The following is a 22,594-nucleotide window of genomic DNA, read 5'->3' on the forward strand; positions in this document are numbered from 1 at the left end:
ATAAGAGGAAGAATGAATAAAGAAAGGACAGATGAGGGGAGAAGAAATCATCCATATATAGAAAAATTACTTTGGAAGAGGAGCGAATTAAACAGGCTTCACTTCTCTTTGAATTCACCAACTAGAAGAAACTACTGTTGAACTTTGAGCTATTCCTTACCATCTGGTTTAAAAGGGGTGCCTGGTTGGGCATCCCACCATAATACAGGGGACGAGAAAAGCCTCGGCCATTTGAGGTGCCCACCTCCCGAGGGAGTTGTGTGGAACTGCTGCTTTGATTATCCCCAGAAGAGGAAGCTCGGCGGGCAGGCGGCAATGACTTCCCTCCATTCTCCACCAGTTGCTGTTTCTTGCTGGGCCCTTCAGAGTCCCTGGAGCGGGTCCAAACATGGCTTCCACCGCTTCGCCCAGCCCGGCTCCGTCTCTTCTCTCGCTTTTCATCCTCTCTGATCCAAAATTCTTCATCTGTGTCTCCATCTTCACCAGGAAAATGCTTCATCATTGCTCGATGGAAACACCTCTCTAAATTATCAGACATCTTGGTATACTCTATGGGAAGATACAAGGACTGACTTCCAGATACAGCTTTTACAGTACATAAAAGACAATTCTCTTACCAATGAACAATAAAAGATGCTACTTGGGTAAACTCGTGAGCTTAATTCAACCCAAGTGATATTATGTTGTGTAGCTATGGACACAATATGAAGATACTGTTTTTGTCCTAAGAGGCTCTAGGCTATATGGCTGGAACAGGACTCTAGGACTATTAACTTAAAGCAAGACAGATTTAATTCTTTAAGGCTAAATGGCAGAATTATTAAATACAGTCATTGAAGCTACTTAGTTCTTTTTTTTTTTTTTTTTTAAAGACTTATTTATTTGAGAGGGAGAGCGAAATTGGGGGCACGAGAGGGAGAGAATCTTAAGCACACTCTGCTGAATGCAGGGCTGGACGCGGGGCTTGATCTCATGACCCCTTAGATCATGACCTGAGCCGAAATCAAGACTCGGATGCCCAGGCACCCCAAAGCTGCTTAGTTTTTAAGCTAAACCATTTGAGCTACTGTATAAATGACTCCAAGTTTCTATACTTGGAGCCATACATGCTTTGTTATTAGAGATCTACTCTACGGACTTCTCAAGATGATTTAAGAATCTAGGGTCAGTCTTGTCAGTGGTTAGCGGTCTCTGTGCAGTACAAACTAAACCCAGATTGGTCTCTAAGACAATGAAAAATAACCTGAGCCCAGTTAGCCAACAGATACATTCTTTTGTCACAAAGGATAGGAGTGGTTCTGGCACATATTGTGTTAAGTGGTCAGAATGGCCAATCCCATGGCTTTAAATGTACGCTTTGTTTATAGCCCCAACGAAAGGTCTGAATCACTTCTCTATTTTTGTGTATTTCTAAAAAAGAAGGTATTTTGTTCTTGGTTGAAATGGTATATGGTAAGTGTATCCATAGCAAACTCCTTCCGCACTTACCACTACTTTCCCCATTATATTTTCGACAATTCCTAAACATAGTCTTCATGTCATTTACAAATTCCTCCTTGGTACAGTATAAACCTCCATTCAGTTTCTTCTCCATGCTTGAGATATCCATGGGGACCTAAAATAGGACACATTAAATTACAACATGCTGGAGGAAAAACATCTCGTAGTCCTTATGAGGCAAAGGAATCATGCCACGGCCTGGCATATACCCAGCAACTGATTCTCAAGGAACAACAGGTGAACTTAAAACAAAAACCAGCAACAAAAATCAAGAAAGAAACAAACACCATAGTAAGTATAACTGCAAAGGTAGCCTCTACCTTAATAATCTGGTAATAGTTTGGGGCATACGATTCATCCACAGGTTCTAAAAAGGGCCAGGAATCCTTGTGAGCCTTTACCACATCTAGAACTGAAAGCCAAAGAAAAGAGCTTAATTAATGCACTTGACTGGAGTACTTGTATCAGAAATAATAATAGTTGAGAATGGGAACTGACCTTTATACATGGCAGTGAAATCATCATCCAACTCAAAGCTGTGAATCACAAAATAAGAAATAGTAACTTTGACCACCTTCTCTCCTTAGCTCTCTTAATTCAATCACAGACACATAGCTGATTACACCAAGGTTTGGGACAGTCCCAATGAACTGTTTTTAAGGTAAGTCTGTAAAACTGATAATCTCTAGAAAATAATTATGAAGATGAAGGTTAGCAAGCCTAAGCAAAAAAAAAAAAAAAAAAAAAGGGAGTATCATTTTCATCATCTGTAAAATGATAGGGTTGACTTAGATGATCTACAACTTAATTTATGATTCAGTAACGCTGGTTATTTAAGAGCACATTATTTCCTGGGTTTTATTTTACCCTAATGAATATTTTTGTAACCTAAAGAATAATAATACAAAAAGGCATATAGAAGAATGAGAAGCTCATAAACACTGACTATTACCTACCACACAGGGTTGTTTTAAGAATTAAATGAGAAAAGTGCTTAGCACAATGCCAGTGTGCTTCGCAAATGTTACTGGCGGCTACTGTTGGTATCATTAAGTACTCACAGGTCTTTAGTCTTTTTTTCTTCTCTCATGGGGGAACTAGGGTCCAGATGGGAAAGTTCTGGGGGGAGCTCCTTTCCTTGGGCCAGCAGCCATGCCCTTTCTTCCCTGAGCTTTCTCCTCTTTGCTCGATCTACAATGAACACAGTGCATTACGGTACAAGTGAGGTTAAGCACTCTTTAGATGATTAGATTAGATGTTTGTTAATCATTTTGAGAAAGAAAAGAAACAAAGATCACCTATATCATAAAATTATTTTTGCTTCTTTTGCCATCCTCTTAGTAATTAGGATGATTCTACAGCTTTATGAAAAATATAAACTTGTGGAACCCATTTCCTTTATGCATATTGAGCTCAAGGGCTGGGGAGGGATGAGCATGGTAGGGAGGGCACTGGGAAGGAGAGGGAGGACAGAGCAAGGATGAAGAAAAACAGAACTAGAAAAAAAAGGAAAAAATAGATTGAATGAAGATTATCCTTCTCTGAATACCTGAGGCCTTTCCAATCTTTCTCTCAGAAAAACAACATCCCCCTTTTAAGGACCAGACTTTCAATCCAAACATATACAGGATTTTATATGCATATCTAAGCTCTCAGGGTTTTGTATTTACAAAGGCATCCTTGCACACCAATTGTCTTTGCTCTTCAATCCACCCCTACCACTGGCAGCTGGCCCTTACCAAGCCAGGGGTAGTCATAAATTTGGCTGGGAACAAGGGAAAGATGCCAGCTGGAATTGGCAAGGAGCTGGAAGACAGGGATGATCTTTTTCTGGCTCCTAGCCCTAGCCATGAGAAACACACTTGGCATTCCACTACTGGCTTGATGGGACACCCACTGCCAGAGGGAGCCGGAAGGTAAGGAGGAAAGAAAAGAGGCAGGGAGATAAAGAACACTGTCAGACAGAAGACATAAACACGGAAGGGAGAAGCCAGGACACATCTTCTATTTTCTTCCCCAAGGGACAGGCTCCACATCTGTACCCTGGCTAGGAGTCTGACATGACCCTGCTAAGTGTTTTCTCTGTCTAGTTCTGTTTGACTTGTGTTTTTATTCTTACACTATTCACTTATAAACTTAAATTTATATCTGCTTTAATTAGTCAAAGGCACTTTGCTATACTGTTTTTTAAAAAATGATTTCAAGATTAAAGTATAACAATTAATGAATATCCATAAACCTAACAAACTGTCAGATTTTAACATTTTTGCTTTAGTAACCTTAATACAGTAGTTCTTTCTAGTTGGTTGCAATTTTTTGCATCTTGTAAATAATATAATGACAATTCTTTTGACACGCCTTCTCGGGCACATGTGTGTGTTCTCTGGGATGTACGCCTAGCAGTGGAATTGCCAGAGTGCTTTCCAAAGGGGTACAGCTATTCTTTCCATAGTGATAGGAGTTATCTCACACTCACTTGGTATGATAAAACTAGCATTTTTGCCAAACTGATAAGTATTGATAAGGAATTTTGATGCTTTCATTTGCATTTTCCTGACTGGAGTGATATTGAACGTATTTTCATGTTTACTGACCATTTAGCTTTCTCTTGTGTGAATTTCCTGCTTATAAATACTTGGCCCTTTTCCTTTGGGTTGCTGCATTTCTAATGGATTTAGAGAAGTGCTTTAAAGAATCTGGATAATAAGTCTTTGATGGTTATGTGTTAAAATTAGCTTCTACTTTGACTCGTCTTTCCATTTTGTTTATGGTGTTTATGTAAGTTTTAAACAATTCATGTAGTAAAACATTATCAATCTCGCTCCCTTTGTGGCTTGTGCCTTTTGTACTTAATACATTCTCAACGCAGAGTATGCTCAAATTTCTATCATCCTCTCCCTCTGCTCCTCCCACCCCCCACTTGTACTTGCATGCTCTCTCTCAAAGAAAAAAAAAAATCCATTATTGCCTCTATTTTACTTAGCTTCCAAGAATTCAGGAAAAATTTATTGTTGTAACTATTTTATAGCCTGTAAAAATTCTCTCCACATTTTCCCCATGATAACTATCATTTGTGAGCTCGCTGTGTGCTAGGGACTACCTGTCTTTTATTTAATCCCTCTAACAAGGTCTGCACAGCCCTACGTGATTTGACCCCTGGTTACCTCTATGAACTCATTTCCTGCCCATCTTTCCTTGCTTTGCTCTTTGGTCCATACTGGCCTTCCTCCTGCATATTCCTTCCTCAGGGCCTGTGCACCTGCTGTTTCCTCTGTCTTCCCCCGTCACATGTTCATATGGCACCTTCATCCACTTCATTACGAAATGTCACATATTCAGAGAGGGCTTTCTTGACAAGCTTATTTAAATGCCACCGACATCATGTCACTCTTTATCTCTAAACCTGTTTTATTTTTCTTTAGATCTTTTACCTCCAAATATGATTCTACAGTATCTGTTTGTTCTGTTTTCCCACCACTGGAATGTAAGCCCCATGAAAGGATTAACTTCTTTTGTTTAATATCTATATTCCTAGAACAAAGCCTGGCACAAAATGGGTGATCAAAATATATTTGTTGACTTAAAGAACAATCTATAACATAAGTATTATTAATCTTACAGGTACAGAAACGTTTAAACCATAAAAATAAGTTTTGAACCTGTCTGTATAAAAGTCAAATGAGAACAGTGTAGCAAATAAAAAACGACACTGAAAATTACAGAGTCCCCTTAAAAACTATACAAAATTAAAGCCACAGTTACTGTCTTGAGAATTTAAATCTAGCATTGGAAATGAAACCTATGAAACATTTTACAAGTAGGATATACTACATATTGTCACACAGGCTAAATTTGTAGATTAAATGCACTAAGTAAGGATTTTATAATGAAGAAGTGATCACAGTAGGAATGGGGTTAACCTATGAACAAACAGAAGGCCCTACTACTTAGGAATGGGAGGGAAAAACGCACACAATAAGGCCAGAATCCTTTAAATTTTACAGCCAAAATTTATTTAAATTTTGCACTGAAACACTGCATTAGAAAGTCAAATCCAGGTTGTGCAGTTTTATTCAAAAATTTAAAAATTCACTAAATTTACCTGAAAGGAAGAAATACTAGTCTGTATTCAACTAAGCTGATGATTTGTTACCATATGATTTATCCGGTTTAGCTTATAAATACAACTGCTATCTCACACATCTAGGGACAGTTATTATCTTTGTATTAACTGCAAATGAAAAAGAAATCTAAGACCAAAACCTAGACCCAAGTTTGAGAAAAATGATTTGTCCTAATAAAATCAATGGTAACATCAAAAACTAATGATGTAATGTATGGTGATTAACATAACAATAAAAAGAAAAAAATCAATGGTAGTACTCTAGATTTGTATAGTGCCATACTTGAAAAAAAAATCTTTAAGATTTTTCTTTACACATTTCAATTGTGCTTAAAATTATTTCTATGAAACTTGTCATCAATACTTTAATATTTTTTTCTATTTTACATGAGGGATGTACGCAGATGAGGGCAATAAGTGGTAAGACTGAAAGGAACACCAAGAATAACAAATACAAGTGTGTAGAAGGAATGCCCATGCAATGAGATTGGATCCAGAAGAATAAACAAGAAAAAGTGCAATTAACAAGACATTTAAATAGAAATTGTCGGAAGTAGCTTAGATCTAGGATAGAACCTAGTTTGACTTGGCTTTGGCCAGAGGAGGGCTATTCCCATACCACATGTACTGCGCAGAAAGCCCACATACCTTCCACTGCCTTGACCTTTTCCTCCAGCTCTCGTTTCCTCTCTTCCTTTAACATCTGCTCCTGCTCCTTCTTCTGCACTGCTAGAAGAATTTGACGTTCTTCCTCCTCCTCTTTGCGCTTCTGTTTTTCTATTCGGGTAAGCACAGGGGTCTCCTATAAAGAGCCAATTAAGTGTACAGAGTCAATATACAATAATGTAAGATCAGTTTTTTGCACTAAGATTCAATTTTTACTGAATTCAACCTATTCAATAAATAATATTAGATAGGGAATTTATATCATAACCACAAGTTAATTTTATCATCTATAAAATAAACATATGGAGATATATAACTAACACTAAAACACAATGGCTACTTGAAATAAGGTAAAGTTTTGGTCCCAATGTTTACATAATTCGTAGTCTTTGGGAGATAATCCTGTATGTTGGACCAGAGAAGAGAAACTGAGGCAGTTCAGAGACACCACTCTTATAGATGTAATATTTAATAAAAGTGACATCTTAAAAAGTACTCTCATCTAAATAAACTTTAAAAAGAATGAAAGAACATAGGGTCACAATTTCAATGTGCAAGACTTTGAAACCCTTAACATTTATACTTTACAAAAAAAAAACAATGAATAAAATTGGGAGTTTGGTGGGAGGGGCCACCATTTTGCCTTAAGATACAGAAAAGAAAAAGGCAACTGCACAAAAACTCATAAAATTACTCAGACTGGAGAGCATTTTCCCTTGTTTTTCACACAAATGACATTAACATAAAGATTTCAGTTGGTCACTGGGAAACTGATTGCCTAAGAAATCTAACAAAAGATAAAGAAAAATAGGACCATTACCAAAATAATCTATTAAAAGTTTTACTCTGCATATTTTCCAATATAAATAGATCTGAGCCATTCTGTAAACCAGAATAGTGAAGCTAGGGCTGAAATGATTTATTTTCATTTCTTCCCTTGATTTCTGTGCTGATATGAAAGCTAGAACTTTTAAAAAAATTGTTATTGAAGAAGTAGTAACTGTTGCCTGAAATAGAGAACATGCATAAGTTGCAGAGACAGAAAAATGAATCCGGTATTAACAAAGGGAGAATTCGGGGCGCCTGGGTGGCTCAGTCATTAAGTGTCTGCCTTTGGCTCAGGTCATGATCCTGGGGTCCTGGGATCGAGCCCCGCATCGGGCTCCCTGCTCCGCGGGAAGCCTGCTTCTCCCTCTCCCATTCCCCCTGCTTGTGTTCCCTTTCTTGCTGTGTCTCTCTCTGTCAAATAAATAAAATCTTTAAAAACAAAAACAAAAACAAAGGGAGAATTCACAATACCCTAATAGAAAAGATAACATTAATTATCCCATTTTAGATAAACCTTAATCAGGAATGTGAAGCTTTTCTTCACAGATCTTTCTGGTAGGAAGAAGACCTGCTAGATAAATTTTCAAAGGTTTTATACCATGGAAATTACAAAAGTGGTCTTAAAGAGGAGAGAAGAGACTAACACAGAATGACATTTCCAAGTCATTTATAAGTCTTCACTGAACACGGAAACCGGTCTTTGGAACGAAGTTCAATTTCTCATTTGAGTCTGAATTTGGAAGTGGTCTTGCCTAGATAGTAGACCTTCCTAAAGTCACTTGACCTTTCAAATCCTACGAGCTTGAGTTTAAAAGAGTTTGTTACTACAAGGTAAAAATCTGAAATGAGTAAGAACGGAGATGAAAATGAAAAAACAAAAAAAACCCAACAAAAACCAAAAAAAATCCCTAAACACCCAGATAAACCAAAAAAACCACAAAACCATCATCACACACCTAATACTGAAAAACTAAAGAAAGTTCCCTAAAATCTTTATCCTATAACCAGAGCAGGCAGTTTAGATATGCTAGATATTGTTTCTGAAATGGGGAGGCTACTGACATTAAGGAAAATTCTTCTGAAGAATGTATCTCTAGCTAGTGCCTCCTAAATGCTATTTAAGCATCTTCTCTCCATTACACAAGTACACCCACCCCACAAGTCCTTCATTATTCCAACTTTTTGGTAATACCTTTACCCAGCTCAAAAGTTATCAGGAACTATTTAACAAACCGAAACAAACTGCCTTTGCCCCTTTCAGTTATATAGTGACTCCAAGCAGGGGTAAGGGGAAGAGACAGAGGAAAGCTAAGCCTGGTCAAAGGAATTATTTCATCCCAATAAAATTGTAGTACTTTCTACATGTATGTCAGACGCAATGAAAAAAGAGAGAAAAAACAGGTGTACAGGCCATAAGTTATTTACATATAAATAATAATAATAATAATGTATATTCTGCCCCTTCCTTCAAAGGACAGCAGGTGAGAAATATTCTTCTTTCAACCAGTACAAGGGGATATTAAATAGAGTCAGCATTTTAATAAGGACTAAAGAAATTCAAGCTAATGTGAATGGAAGTATTAAGTCACCAAAGAGTCATCTGTAAATAAACATGGGAGGTGTTTCATGTTTGAAGTCAATGGAAGGGGGGAAAGGAAAAAAAAAAAAGATAATTAAATAAATCTCAAGAATATCTATATAATTATTTTTGCAACAAATATGACAATTTATATGTCTTACGAATCAATTAACAATAGGTAGTTCAGTCAATTAAGTGTCCAACTCAATTTTGGCTTAGGTCATGATCTCAGGGTTGTACTCCTGCACTGGGCTCCCTGTGGAGCCCGCCCACCCATTTGCACAAGCTCCCTCTCTCAAAAAACCCCCAACACAAATCAGTTAACAATAGCCCCCCCACAAAACAGACTGAACATGAATACAAAATTCACGGGAGATAAAAACCACTGTCCATGATCAAAAAGAAATGTAAAATAGCCTTTTCACTTACAAAATGTGAAAGATAAGAAGTGATACATTTGTAAAGATGTGGTAAAATGAATGCTATCTGTTGCAGCACAGGTCTTCTGGAGGACAATTTGTATAATACATATTATACGTATATTTTTATAAATACATTATTTGTCTTAATATATATATATATTAAGAACCCTAAACAGAGTAATTACACTTTTATGACTTTATTGTAAAAATGAGATAGGCAGGCAAAGATATTTCTCTAAGAAGGTTTGAGTCAACATTATTTAAAATGGTGAAAACTTATAGGAGCGCCTGAGTGGCTCGGTCGTTAGGCGTCTGCCTTCGGCTCAGGTCATGATCTTGGAGTCCCTGGATCGAGTCCCGCATCGGGCTCCCTGCTCAGCGGGGAGTCTGCTTCTCCCTCTGACCCTCCCCCCCTCATGTGCTCTCTCTCTCATTCTCTCTCAAATAAATAAATAAAATCTTTAAAAAAAATAAAAATAAAAAAAAATAAAATGGTGAAAACTTATAAATATACTAAATGTTTAATAATAGGTAAAATTATGTAGTCATCACTATAAAAACAAGAGAAGTTATTTTAAGATTTATTTATTTATTTTAGAAATAGGGAGAAAGGGGGAGAGAGTGTGAGGGTGCACAGGAGGAGGGGCAGATGGAGGAGGAGACAGAATCTCAAGCAGACTCCCGGCTGAGCCCTGAGCCTGACACAGGGCTTGATTTCAAGAACATGAGGTCACAACCTGAGCAGAAACCAACCGAGCCACCAAGGTGCCCCAACAGAAGTTGTAGTTCTGAGGAATTTTTAACGAAATATGAAAATGCTCACAATGTTAAATGAAAAACACAGACGACAAAATAATATTCAATAAGATGCCAGTTTTGTAATAAATGCATAGAGAAAGGGCCTGAAGCAAATAGGTAAAAATGTAGGAGTGATGATTTGTGAATTGTGAGATTACTAGGTCTTCCACAGTATTCTAATATATTCCCTCAAGTTTTCTATAAGAGCACATAAATTCTTTTGGACTTAGAACAACTCCTTCCCAAGTAAACTGGAGAAATGAACTATTAGAGGACATATTCTAAAATGATCTAGTTTTTATTAACTTTTTACTCCCTCTGCTATATGTTCCCTGTTAAAAGTCTAAAATATGTTAAAGTACCCAAAGGTTAGAACTTTTCAATTTTTAAGATGAGGTACTAAAAACTGATTATGAATAGTTTATTTTGGTAACAATGAAGCAGGAATCTTAAAGTTTAGGATAATTATAGATGGAAAAAATTGCTGTTAAATCAGAGGCCCTACATCATTTAAAAATACGTAAAACTTACTCTCATACAGTTTTTTGTTAAAACTCCAAGTGAAATTCACATAAAATTAACAATTTTGAAGCGTATAACTCAGTGGCATTTAGTACATTCACACTGTTGTGTAAGCACCACCTACACTAGGTTGCAAAACATTTTTAGCACCCCAGAAGAAAACAACGAATCCATTAACGAGCCAGTCCTTACTCCCCACTCCTCTAGCTCCTGGCAACCATGCATCTGCTCTCTGTGTGGACTTACTTGCTCTGGATATTTCACATAAATGGAGTCATACAATATCTATCTATTTAGTTGCTTTTTATCCCCAATACATTAATATTTATGCTAAGCACATAAGATACAATAACAACTTAAATTTATGGCATCTTAAAAAACTTATCAATAGCAAAAAACCAATCTGATTTAAAAAATAAGCAGAGGACCAGAATAGACATTTTTCCAAAGAAGACACACAGATGGTCAACAGGTACATAAAATGGTGCTCCCCATTTCTCACCATCAGGGAAATGCAAATCAAAACCACAGTGAGATGATATTGCTTCACACCTGTTAGATTGGCTATCATTAAAAAGACAAGAAGTAACAAGTGTTGGCAAGGACGTAGACAAAAGGAAAGCTTCATGCACTGTTGGTGGGAATGTAAATTGGTACGTGGTTCTCTTTCATCACGTGTTATAATTTCAGCAGTTCTTATCTGATGTGAATTCTCAACAATTATTATTTTATAAAAATTGCATCATACACATCTGAAAAAAACGTCCAAGTGCATCAAGAGTGTTTTAAAAGTTACTGTTCTGATTTCCAGCAGTGTTAATGAACATACCACTAAAAGACAGGATTCACTGCCTGAAGACACTTTTGGTAGTGTTTTAAACTTTAATAGTTTAAAGAACAAGTACAACCAAATGAACAAAAACAAAACAAAAAAACCTGAAAAGATAAAAAAAATTCTTACACCATTTGGCACTGCAATGTTTTTTTTTTTTCTTTAAAAGGGGTCAGTTGTAAACCAGGTGGTATCTAAATCTTTTATAGATTAAGAAAGAGACGTGCTAGAATCAAGGAGGGATTTTAATGAGAAGCTAATTAGAAACACTACTTTGAAACCCTCTAAAGTATTATAAATAGAATCTGGTTGAAGCGGTGCCCAGGACTCCCCTTCCGTGCTCCCTCCTCACCCAGGACAGGTTACCAGACACCCTGGCACCCTTGCCAACTTTAGTAGCACACTCGAGACTATACTACCACGAAGAGCTCCCTAGCAACAGCAATGTCCAGAGTCTCCTGACAAAAATAACCAATGCAGCCCTAATCCCAAAGTTCAGAAAGACTACCTCCCTTTGCTCATATTTTCCCCAGGAGTCACAATTAAAAGACTTTTCGAGGCAAAAAGATTGGCCTCCTGGGTGACCAATATAGGTCATACACCCTGCCTATAAGGCTTTTATCGCCTGAAGATTTTCTGCTGCTTAAACAAATGCACAAAACTCATGCCACATCTAAGTTTTCTCTAGGATAACTGGGTATTGGAGCAGATATTCAGGATCTCTGCAATACCATGGTTAGTTATACCTAAAACTAAAGACAGCAGAAAAAAAGAGAAACACTGCTAAGAATAACTGAAAGAAGAAATTTTAGTGTCTGCAGCTAAGCTTTGCTTACAGCCACGAAGAACCTTTTGGTCTGTATTCAGATTACCATGCAATCTGCAATGTACACTAGGGCATTTAGGACTCAGTCAAGGGCAATGAACAGAAAATAAGAAAGAGAACTTTCAAGGAGGTTTTAACTGTCAAGGTATTGAAGAAAAGTGGAGAGGACACAACAAAACAAAAGGAACTAGAAAACCATTTGAGAACTATGGCTGGATACCAATTACCAAAGGCCATTCCAAATCCAATGACTGCTATAGGAAACAAGAGACTGGGGAGACTGAAGTCAGTCATTACAGAATTGTCAATCCAAAGGTAATTAAGTGTTGGGCAACTTATCTACTGGCAAGAACACATCTATGAGCTAAAAAAGAGAAATAAAGGGTAAATGCAAATGTATTTAAGTAAATAAAAATTTATAAACTTTTTGTTTTCTTTAGGCTCAAGGTAGAATATACTTAGTTAACGACAAGATCTCTGTAATAAACGACCATGTTGTCACTTCAGTTTAAGAGTCATGAAAACATCACCCTGAGGCACTAAGAAGGTGCCATACTTTCTAAGACCACTAAACTATGTAATATTCAATGAAACATAAGGCTAAAAGTAGTTAAAAGGTTGAAAAGTACACAGGCCAACACAGAGACTGGACTGGAGAGTGAGATTAGCAGCAACAAAGAAAAACCTCTAGCGAAGGAAGAGTGAGGAAATGGAGGGCTTAGACGGAGGGCCCTGAGCACGAGGTGCCTCCTACAAACTTCACAGAATGGGAAGAGGGATCTGGAGTTCACACTTCCACTAACACCGTCTCTCCCTTCTTCCTGGCTCCATCCTTCAGTTCCCTCTCCTACCTGACTTCTAGCATCCAATATGGCAACACCTGCAATCCTTGGGCCTCATTCCATTACCATCTTGCTAATTTTTAAATCTCAGTAAATATAAGTATCAATTCTGTCCCTTCCTCCAAGTGTGATGCTAAAGTCACTTAACTACTCTAGGTTACAAAATGAAAATACCCACACATAGTTGGCTCCTGGGTGCTGGAAAACCCTTTTCTTAATACATTAGTTGCTGACCCAAATATCTTGTCTTCATTAGATCTCCACTCCGACCTGATGCCCTATCTCCACCTTCAGAGGACAGAGGAACATGCAACATGAACTCTTAATATTTTCCTGCCCCCTCAAAAGTTTGTGTCTTTAACTTGAGAAATGGGAGCAACTCTATTCCCTGCAAGACCCTGCCTCTTAGGCACGTCATCTTATCAGACTCAGCTACATGCATTCCCTTTCTCATTCATGGACATCTTTCAAGTCCATGCGACATCTCCAATTTTAAAAAAGGAAACTGCCACAAGCTCTCAATCCTTTTTCCTCTTTACTTTTTCATGATTTGTTTTCTTTCATTGTCATATTTCTCAAAACCACAACAGGATAATCCCTGAGAACTTTTATTCACTACTCATCCTCTTGCAACCTGACCCTGACACCAACCATTCTCTAATGACCTCTCCTGCCACACCCCACCCCCATCATCTCCTCCATTTTAGACCCACATTTCCAACAGCAGGGACCCCACTGCTCTTCCGTGCTGCAAGTATATTATCACTAAATGATTTCTTACTTTCCAGTTTTTCCTTAAAAATCATTTATCATGGTGTAACCAGAGAGGTACCTTCTTAAAACAAAGATCTAATGACATAAATTCACTTACCACTACTGCCTGCCTATTGAAGATAAGCTTGATAGTCAGGGGGCTCCAAAATCTGATTGTTTCAGCATTTTCTTCCACTATATATTACAACATATCTTATATGCCAGACACAAATCCAAATATAAACTGTTCTTTGACCACATGATATATCCACCTGCCTCTGTGCTTTGTTTATATTACTCTTGTATATTACTCTTCCACCACCAAAATCTTAGCTATCCTGCAAGGTTTGGGAGAAATATAGCTCTGCTTGTACCAGCTCCCCTTTCTTTGCCCACCACTAATATCTTCCATCTTTGCACTCATGAACTTCTACTACATATATATCTATTATAGTATTTATCCTTCTCATTTCTGTTAGATTTAATATGGACATTATTTATCATCCCAGGAGATTAACTGTAAGATCCAAAAGAGCACAGCCTCATTTCATACTTTTTAAATTGCTTCCCTTTCTAAAAATGCATCTTACGTATAGGAATGCTCCATAAAGGTCTGGGATCTAAAAATTGAGGCAAAGTTAAATTAAAAAGTAGGAATAAAAGGAGTACCTGAAATAAAATGGAGCAATCCTTCTGAACACTGAAAATTCCTCTCTACTCTCACACACACTCACCTCTCGCTTGATGGATTTGACGGACAGGTGGTCAGACATCCACCTAGGTTGCAACTCTGCCTTTGTGCGCTGTGGATGCTTTCCCTATAGTTAGAAGTGAGGAAAAGAAAGGAAAAGACAGATTAGGGTGTTCTCAGCTACTGCTGCTGCTGCCAGAAGAAGAGTGGCCTTTAAGGCACACAGGTGATGGCTTTACCTAAGATGAGAGCCAAAGGCATCATTTGGACAGTCAGTAAAAATGACTATTCCACTCCAGAAAGTAACAAGCCAGTTTATTCTCTTAAAAAAATAAAACAAAAAAAACTGATAGACACTAAGGGTCTCCTCTGTCAATCTTTAACACTGGCAGAAAACTCCCTTAACTGCTTAAACATTAAAAAAAAATGTTTTGTTTCAAATTATTAAGGGAAAGCCATGTTTTACCACCTTCCGCTGAAGGGAATGGCTCTGAATGAGGGCATTATGAGCAGCTGGAGGTAGAACTCCCCTTTACAAGGCAGTTTAGTGGCAGTAGTGAGAAGTGAGAGGAGCTGCCCAGGCTGAGAATCAAATAGCAAGACAGAAGTGGGGAAAAAGACTCAGTGGCTAGAAATCAAGAGTGCTTGCCTGAGAAGATGAAGCCTTGAGAAAATTTAAGAGCTTGAAGACAATCACTATAGGACATTTCAAGAAAGGAGTCTTGCAAATTATCTAAGACTAAGCAATTATTTAAGGTCAGCGTAAGATTTGGAATATTTGTGGAATAAGCCCCATAGCTTCACCACTGTAACCTATATTGAGGTGGTCAGCAAAGGCTTTGCAGTTCAGTAATTTTGTGGCTTCAATACCAGTATCTGCTTCACCCAGGTTTGGTTTTGGCACCACTTAATCCAAAGTCTTCAGACTTGAAAAATCAATGAGGTAAAGGCACAAAGGACTGAAAAAAAAAATCAGACGACAAAATGGTGTGGTTTATACAACATAAAAATACTGCAAAGCAATTTTGGTAGATTTAAAGAGAAGCTTTAGAAAGCATTCGTGTTAGGAGACTGACTAGGCCTCAGTACAAATGCAAGGAATCCAACTGTCAACTTTGACAACACACACAACAGTGTCATGACCCTCTTTTTCACAAAAGCTACCACAGCAGTTTCCTCAAATACGCCTGTGAACAACTCCTTTATGAGCTTCAAGACCCCAAGAGGAAGAGCTCTTCAATTTTAAATAAATGTAAAAATTTACCATGGAACTCCCCAAGATATTGTGGCAGTTTACCATACTAGCAGCAACAGAGGCCAATACCAACTTGACCCTTGACCCCAAAGTTTGCCAAATCAGACAAAAATTACTAATGTGGAAGGTGGTATTCTTGATACAGAAGATGAATTTGTTCCCCTACAACTTTACTATATACTCTTGTATGAATTATCTGTCCTCTGAAGTCAATTCGTTTGTTAAATATCTAATTAAGTTGTCTAAATATTACAGCTTGTAACATTAACAACAAATACTTTTACTAGCTTATATCCTCGTTCAAACCTTACCATAAAAGCTTAACTTTTATATGGTCAAAGCAGGTTTTCTGATTCTTTTATTATTTCAATGTTTAGGGGACTATCATTACCTCTCAAGATTTATCTTATCTGTTTTGTTTGTTTTTTTTTTTTAAAGATTTTATTTATCTGACAGAGAGAGACACAGTGAGAGAGAGAACACAAGCAGGGGGAGTGGGAGAAGGAGAAGCAGGCTTCCTGCTGAGCAGGGAGCCCAATGTGGGGCTCGATCCCAGGACCCTGGGATCATGACCTGAGCCAACGACTGAGCCACCCAGTAGCCCCTATTTTATCTGTTTTAACTCTCTTTGGACTTGCATTTATTTTGGTGAGAAATGTGGATTTAGTTTTCTACCGAGGTTTCTAACCAATTATCTACAGCCATAAACAATGGGAAGGACCAAGTGCCTATTGGTAACTAAGTACTATGCCAGGTACACTGACATGGTTTCCTTTGTTTAATTCCCATAAAAACTTCTGTGAAGTTAGAGCTTTCATTTTACTAATAAAAAATTGAAATTTAGAGGGGCATCTGGGTGGCTCAGTTGGTTGAGCATCTGCCTTCTGAATATTCTAATATTTTGCCCCTTACTCTTTTTGGTTGCATATTTACACTGGATAAAACTTCCAAGACAATGTTATCAGTATCAGGAGCTTAGGTTTAACTATGCTGGGTTATGAATTATTATTCTTTTGGCTTTTACTTGTTAGCATTAAGGACTTGACATTTATATTACATTATATTACATTACATATTATATATATATATTACATTATATTACATTTATATTACTGAATGAAGAGGGTATGTTTAATTATATGAGGAAGAGGAATCTAAGATACGTATATCTGAATGAGCAAGGGGAGCTACCCATTTCTTTCTTCATTTTGGAAATGTTTGGAAGTTATCTTTTCTTGAAGGTTTAGAAAATTTACCTATGAATAAATCCAAATGATTCTGGAGCTCTTGATGGCATCCTTTTGTGACAATTCTTCCCCCCTACTTACTGGTCTGCTAAGATTTCTACTGCACAATTTAGATTATCTTACTTTTGTAATCAACACCCCATTTCATTGAGGTTTGCAAATTTAGAGCAATATACACCTTTAAAAATACCAAATCTGGGGCGTCTGGGTGGCTCAGTCGGTTAAGCATGTGCCTTCGGCTCAGGTCATGATCCCAGGGTCCTGGAATCGAGCCCCATGTTGGGCTCCCGGCTCAGTAGGGGAGTCTGCTTCTCCTTCTCCCTCTGCCCCTGCTCCTGGGCACACGCTCTCTCTCTTACTCTCTTAAATAACATCTTTTAAAAAACAAAATACCAAATCTATTATTATTATTATTATTATTATTATTGTTCAGCTTATAATTTCATGTTCCTTCAGAATTATACTTAAGGGTTACCTTATTTTTAATTTTTTATTCTCTTGAAAAGAATCAACCCTTGAATTTTTTGCATCAAAACCATCAGTTTTTTGCTTATAAGACTTTTTTCCCCCTTAGTTTACCTATTCCAAAAAATCTTAGGTTGAATACCGCAGTAAAAAAGCAGAGGCACCTGGGTGGCTCAGTTAAGTATCCAACTCCTGATTTCAGCTCAGGTCATGACCTCAGGGTCCTGGGATGGAGCCCTACATCGGGCTCCGAACTCAGTGGGAAAGCCTGCTTGGGATTCTCTCTCCCAGTCCCTCTGCCACCCTCCCCACTTGCGCACAATCTCTCTCTCTAAAATAAATAAATCTTTAAAAAAAAAGAAGGGAAGAAATTATAAAAGAAGGTTTAAGCAGATTCGGCATATACCTTATAGATGATTTAATGTGCCATATTAGTTGTATTGATAAAGTCATATACCATGTTATGCATGTAAAGTTATAAAAACCACCTCAACATAATACTTTAAGAAAATCAGGTTATGTGCTTCGATTCCTGGAGAAACTGGCATGGTGGGTTGCAGATCACAAAAACTTAAGTGTAATTTTAGTATATGGAATTAAGTATGTTAATGGGGAAATGCAGGGTTTTTTTGCTCATCCATGAAAATATAATTCTTGAAGCACTATTTATAAGATCCTACTATTAGACCATGGTGACTTTCTACAATTATCCTTTCAAAGCATCAACCTATTTAAAAGTTATAAATATCATTGGATTCACAACAAATTAATATATCTCTTATTTTGTTTTTCCCTGGGGGTACTGCAGCAATTAATTTATACTTTCTCTACTTTCTCTACGCAGATTTCATTGGCAGGTGGTCAAATTTGTCTGTTTCTACTAACATGTGCATCAGAAATATTAGAATTATTGAAATGAAATAAGCAAAGTGAATTATTATTGAGCATCCACCATAGAAAAGGCATTACATTAGGTGCTGTGGGGTTTCAAACGGTAAGACATGGTGCCTAATCCAAAAAGGCTTAAACAAATCAAAATGGAATTAAGTAATGAGAAAACATGTTAGGGAAGAAAATCTTATAACTGGGAGAAACAAGGGACAGCTTATGGAGAGTAGTATTCAAATGGGTAGAGAAGTAGAGGGGGCAAGATGCTCGAAGAAGGCACACACGAGGCTGTATACTGGGTGAAAATATAGAACATGTGGTTTATGAAACTATCAGGTGCTGAAGCTGGAGAAAGCAGCACACACAGCTTACATGTGGAGCTGGGCAGAGCTAGCATTGCAAGTACAGAGACAAATACTCTTCAGAGCTTGCTGCTTAGTGGGAGAGAGGATTCTTTTACCCGCCCCCAAAAAGCAGCATATATAGAAAAGTATGCACAGGCTGATAGGAGACATACTTGGGGGCTCTGGGAACATTTCCTGGGGAATGCTATGGGAGAAGGAAAGCTGGTTCCAGACTGTGAAAAGCCATTCTAAGTACTAGGGAGTGGGGGGCACGGAGGACTTCGTGGGGTAAGGAGAATATCCACAGTGAAGGAGAGTGGGTGGCATAAGGTCCCATTTTAACACTCCAGTTGAGAGTGAAGGCTTGTACCACTTCCAGGAGACCATGGAAATACACCCAAAAACTCTATAAATCATCCTTAAATAATGCAGAGGGGAGGAATCATCCATTTGCATACCTTCTGGGCAATCATGTTGCAGATCTCGGGCAGGAAGTCCTCACTGAGGAGCTTATAGAGCTGCCGTTCTCGAAGGGAGGTCCTCTCCCGAAAACTCTCAGTGACCTGTCTCCATTCTTCTTCTGTTTGGCACAGGAGCCACCAAGTGCCTTGACCTGGCCCTTGGGACTCTAATAACGAAAAGGATGAGTTAATTAGATAGATCCCACTAGGACCTTTTTTTGTATTTATCCTCAATTTCTACCCTAGGTCATGATGAAAACCATGGAATCAAAAAAAAAAAAGGATTTTAGGGGTGCCTGGGTGGCTCAGTCATTGGGTGTCTGCCTTTGGCTCAGGGGTCATGATCCCAGGGTCCTGGGATCGAGCCTCGCCATGGGGTTTCCCGCTCTGTGGGAGGCCTGATTCTCCACCTCCCACTCCTCCCGCCTGGGTTCCCTCTCTTGCTGTGTCTCTGTCAGATAAATAAATCTTTTTCTTTAAAAAAAAAAAAAAAAAGGATTTTAAAGTTGATTATGTATAATTTTGATTTTCCTATTACTAATACCATTTACACCTAAAAATTAAGAATGCCTAAGAGCAATACAAATCTAACTATTGTGACCTTTGTAATTACAGACTTTAATATCCTAGAAATGCTTAAATACACTTATTTTTATTCAAATGGTTTTGATTTGAGCTTCTGCAGAGTATTCCTTGTCTCATTTATGTTGATATACTGTAAAGTGATACTACCCCCTCTGCCAGTTTTATGCAATTTGGATTAAAGAACTGAAATCTAGGTTAGGAAACCAATACACTCCCTTACACAGCATTTGACATTAAAAAGGTAGCTCTTTGAGAAGCTGCTCATTCATCCAACTGTTTGGTGCCCATCCTACTGTGCCATGGTTAGAGGGCACAAGGGAGGATCTCCAGTTATCAATGAGATGGAGAAATGGGTACAGATGAAGTGTGACAAAGAGAGAACTGAAGAAGGGCACCGAGGCTAACGAGACTATATTGCATTCATTTTTTTTTTTAAGATTTTATTTATTTATTTGTCAGAAAAAGAGAGAGTGAGAGCACAAGCAGGGGTATTGGCAGGCAGAGGGAGAAGCAGGCTTCCTGCGAAGCAGGGAGCCCGACGTGGGACTCAATCCCAGGACCCTGAGATCATGACCTGAGCCAAAGGGAGACGCTTAACAACTGAGCCACCCAGGTGCCCTATATTGCATTCATCTTAACTGCTCTGCAGGACTCTGAAAAGTGAGTTGCCATCATAATATAAATCAATCATGTTTACTTAATCTTTTCTAAGCTCCAACAAAAGTCATTACCATTTCTTGTCTGTGGTTCAGATGCCAAGGAGTTTTCTTCCTGCTTTTCACTGAAAAACAGGAGAAGGAGGCACCAATTAAAACAAAGACATGTCCAAAATTGTTCTGTGCTTCCCCCAAAAGTTAGACCAAATTAATGTAATACAAGGAGTGTGTTTGTTTCAAGGGGACAAAGTTACTCTACTGAGTAAAGGAAGACCAGAATGTAGGTGTGCTGGTACAGAAGGGGAAAAATGATAATATAGGAACCCAATGTAATGGTAACATCCTATATAACAGGAAAATATTAGGTTTTAAAACAGCTTCTTAGAAATCAAACAGAGGAGTTAAGTGTTAACAGTTAAATACCGCCCCCCCCCCCAAACTATAGGGATTCTATATAGGGATGTCCTCCTCCCTGATCAGGGCTATACTGAAGCTAAGGCATATTTAATTTAACCTCCTGTAAGGCAGTGGTTAAGAACACAGGCTCTAATGTCAGACTGCCCCTATCAAGGCTTGCCTCTTACCATGTGACCTCAGAAAGTTAATTAAATTTCCTATAAAATGGGCTATAAATAATGCCTACCTCACAGGGATGCTGAAGATTAAATTATAAATTACGAAAGTGTTCAGTACAACAGTGTTAAGTATCATTGCTGTCTGTATCTCTGAATCATGTAGGTCATTCTCTGTGGACTTCTGTCTGTTCTCAATTATCTATAGCAGTACTGTTCCGTAGAACGTTCTGTGAGAATGAAAATGTCCTGTAGTGTCGCCATACAACATGGCAGCCACGAGCCACTTGTGGCTACTAAGGACTTGAAATAAGGTTGGTATGACTGAGGAACTGAATTTTAAGTTTTATTTAATTAAAAAATATATAAATACTGTACTGGATACAGAGCTCTACAGGATAAAATCACCAGTAGAGGGTAGTACAAGTCCACATATGCTTAAAATGATTCTATATTCCCAATGCTGAGGCACCTTAATTGTTAGTACTTAACAGGGAAATGGAGACAGGTAAACCTAAAACAGCTTTCTGAATCTATAAGGAAAATGTAGATTGCTAACAAAATCCTGCAACAGATATCATGTGTACAGAACATGATTACAGGACATTTCTCACAAAATGGATAGTAGGAAAGCTATACTCTGTAGTCAAATTTCTGGAAAGTTAAGTGAAACACTGATTCTTAGGTTAAAAAAAAAATAAAATCCTGACTGATTTATTTATAATCTGATTCCTAGAAACCAATACTTCTTAGTAGTTAATAAGCAACAAGAAGAAATCTGGCCTACCTCAAGCATTTAGATTTAGTAGTTCTACAATTTAGAGGGAAGAAGTGGTTTGTTCTCTGTTACTAGAAATATTAAGAATATGACCTAACTTCCAGAAAGTGTATTTACACAGTATATGCCAGATTTTCAAAATTCTTGTATTAAGATTCACATGGTAGAATTTCCTAAAAGATCATGCATTATGTATAAAATAAAATTTCCCAAATATAATAGAATCTTTTTCCTTGCTAAAGTTAAATATAGAGTATAAAACTGTTTAAGATCTTACCTGTTCTTTATTGTAGGAAATTGTATTCTAAATTCTAAATACAATAAAGCATATCTGCTACTAAAATCTGCTTATAGGGAAAGAATTAACTCCTAAAATTATATGTGATATATAATCCTATTAAAATGCTGATTATTAGGGTTAATCAGAATTAACTTGCTCTACACTCCTATGAAGAAAATGTGTGGTATAAACATATTGAGCACTTTGTGTGGGCCATAAGAGTTTTCAGTCTGTTACACTATCACATTCATTATCCTGTTCAACCTAATCCTTATTATTATTAGTATGCTTATTGTCTAATAAAAGAATAGGCTTAGAAAGGGTAGGTCATGCAGATAGGACTTCCCTAGCACATTTGGTAATTTCATGAGGATTGAGACCCAAATCTCTATAATCTAAGTCCCATATCCTTCCCATGGCACAAGCAGGGATGAAAGTACAAGTGAAATTAAATTAAGGTCCCTTCTAAGCATGCGGGTTTATGACTGGCACAGACCAACACGAATGTCTTACCTCACTATAATCTCCTCCTGTACTTTCTTCCGTTTTGGGGGTCTTCCTCTTCTTTTTCCTGTTTTCCCAGGAACAGCGGAGACATTTTTTTGTCCTTCACTCTCCCTAAGAAATAGTGTATTAAATCAAAATGTTCTGTAACAGAATTGGTGGGTTACATATGCTTTT

At 37.7% G+C, this 22,594-nt stretch overlaps 1 protein-coding gene across 4 annotated transcripts in view; it reads right to left on the minus strand.

The window, feature by feature from the left end:
• Positions 1-22,594, minus strand: part of CECR2 (CECR2 histone acetyl-lysine reader) — a 171,089-nt gene that overhangs the window by 16,987 nt on the left and 131,508 nt on the right. For 3 of the 4 annotated variants that reach the window (XR_013449051.1, XM_078075420.1, XM_078075419.1), the window contains exons 5-13: positions 22,427-22,531; positions 20,359-20,408; positions 19,040-19,209; positions 6,272-6,425; positions 2,562-2,691; positions 1,999-2,036; positions 1,821-1,912; positions 1,489-1,615; positions 161-549 (exon numbers count right to left, since the gene is read on the minus strand). Coding sequence is in view for 3 of the 4 variants with exons in the window: in XM_078075420.1 (XP_077931546.1) it covers positions 161-549; positions 1,489-1,615; positions 1,821-1,912; positions 1,999-2,036; positions 2,562-2,691; positions 6,272-6,425; positions 19,040-19,209; positions 20,359-20,408; positions 22,427-22,531 (1,255 nt within the window). In the remaining variant the exon portion in view is untranslated. The remainder of the gene's footprint in view (positions 1-160; positions 550-1,488; positions 1,616-1,820; positions 1,913-1,998; positions 2,037-2,561; positions 2,692-6,271; positions 6,426-19,039; positions 19,210-20,358; positions 20,409-22,426; positions 22,532-22,594) is intronic. The other variant, XM_078075421.1, reaches the window with a different exon arrangement.

This window comes from Halichoerus grypus, chromosome 6 (assembly GCF_964656455.1).
Source record: "Halichoerus grypus chromosome 6, mHalGry1.hap1.1, whole genome shotgun sequence".
NCBI lineage: Eukaryota > Metazoa > Chordata > Mammalia > Carnivora > Phocidae > Halichoerus > Halichoerus grypus.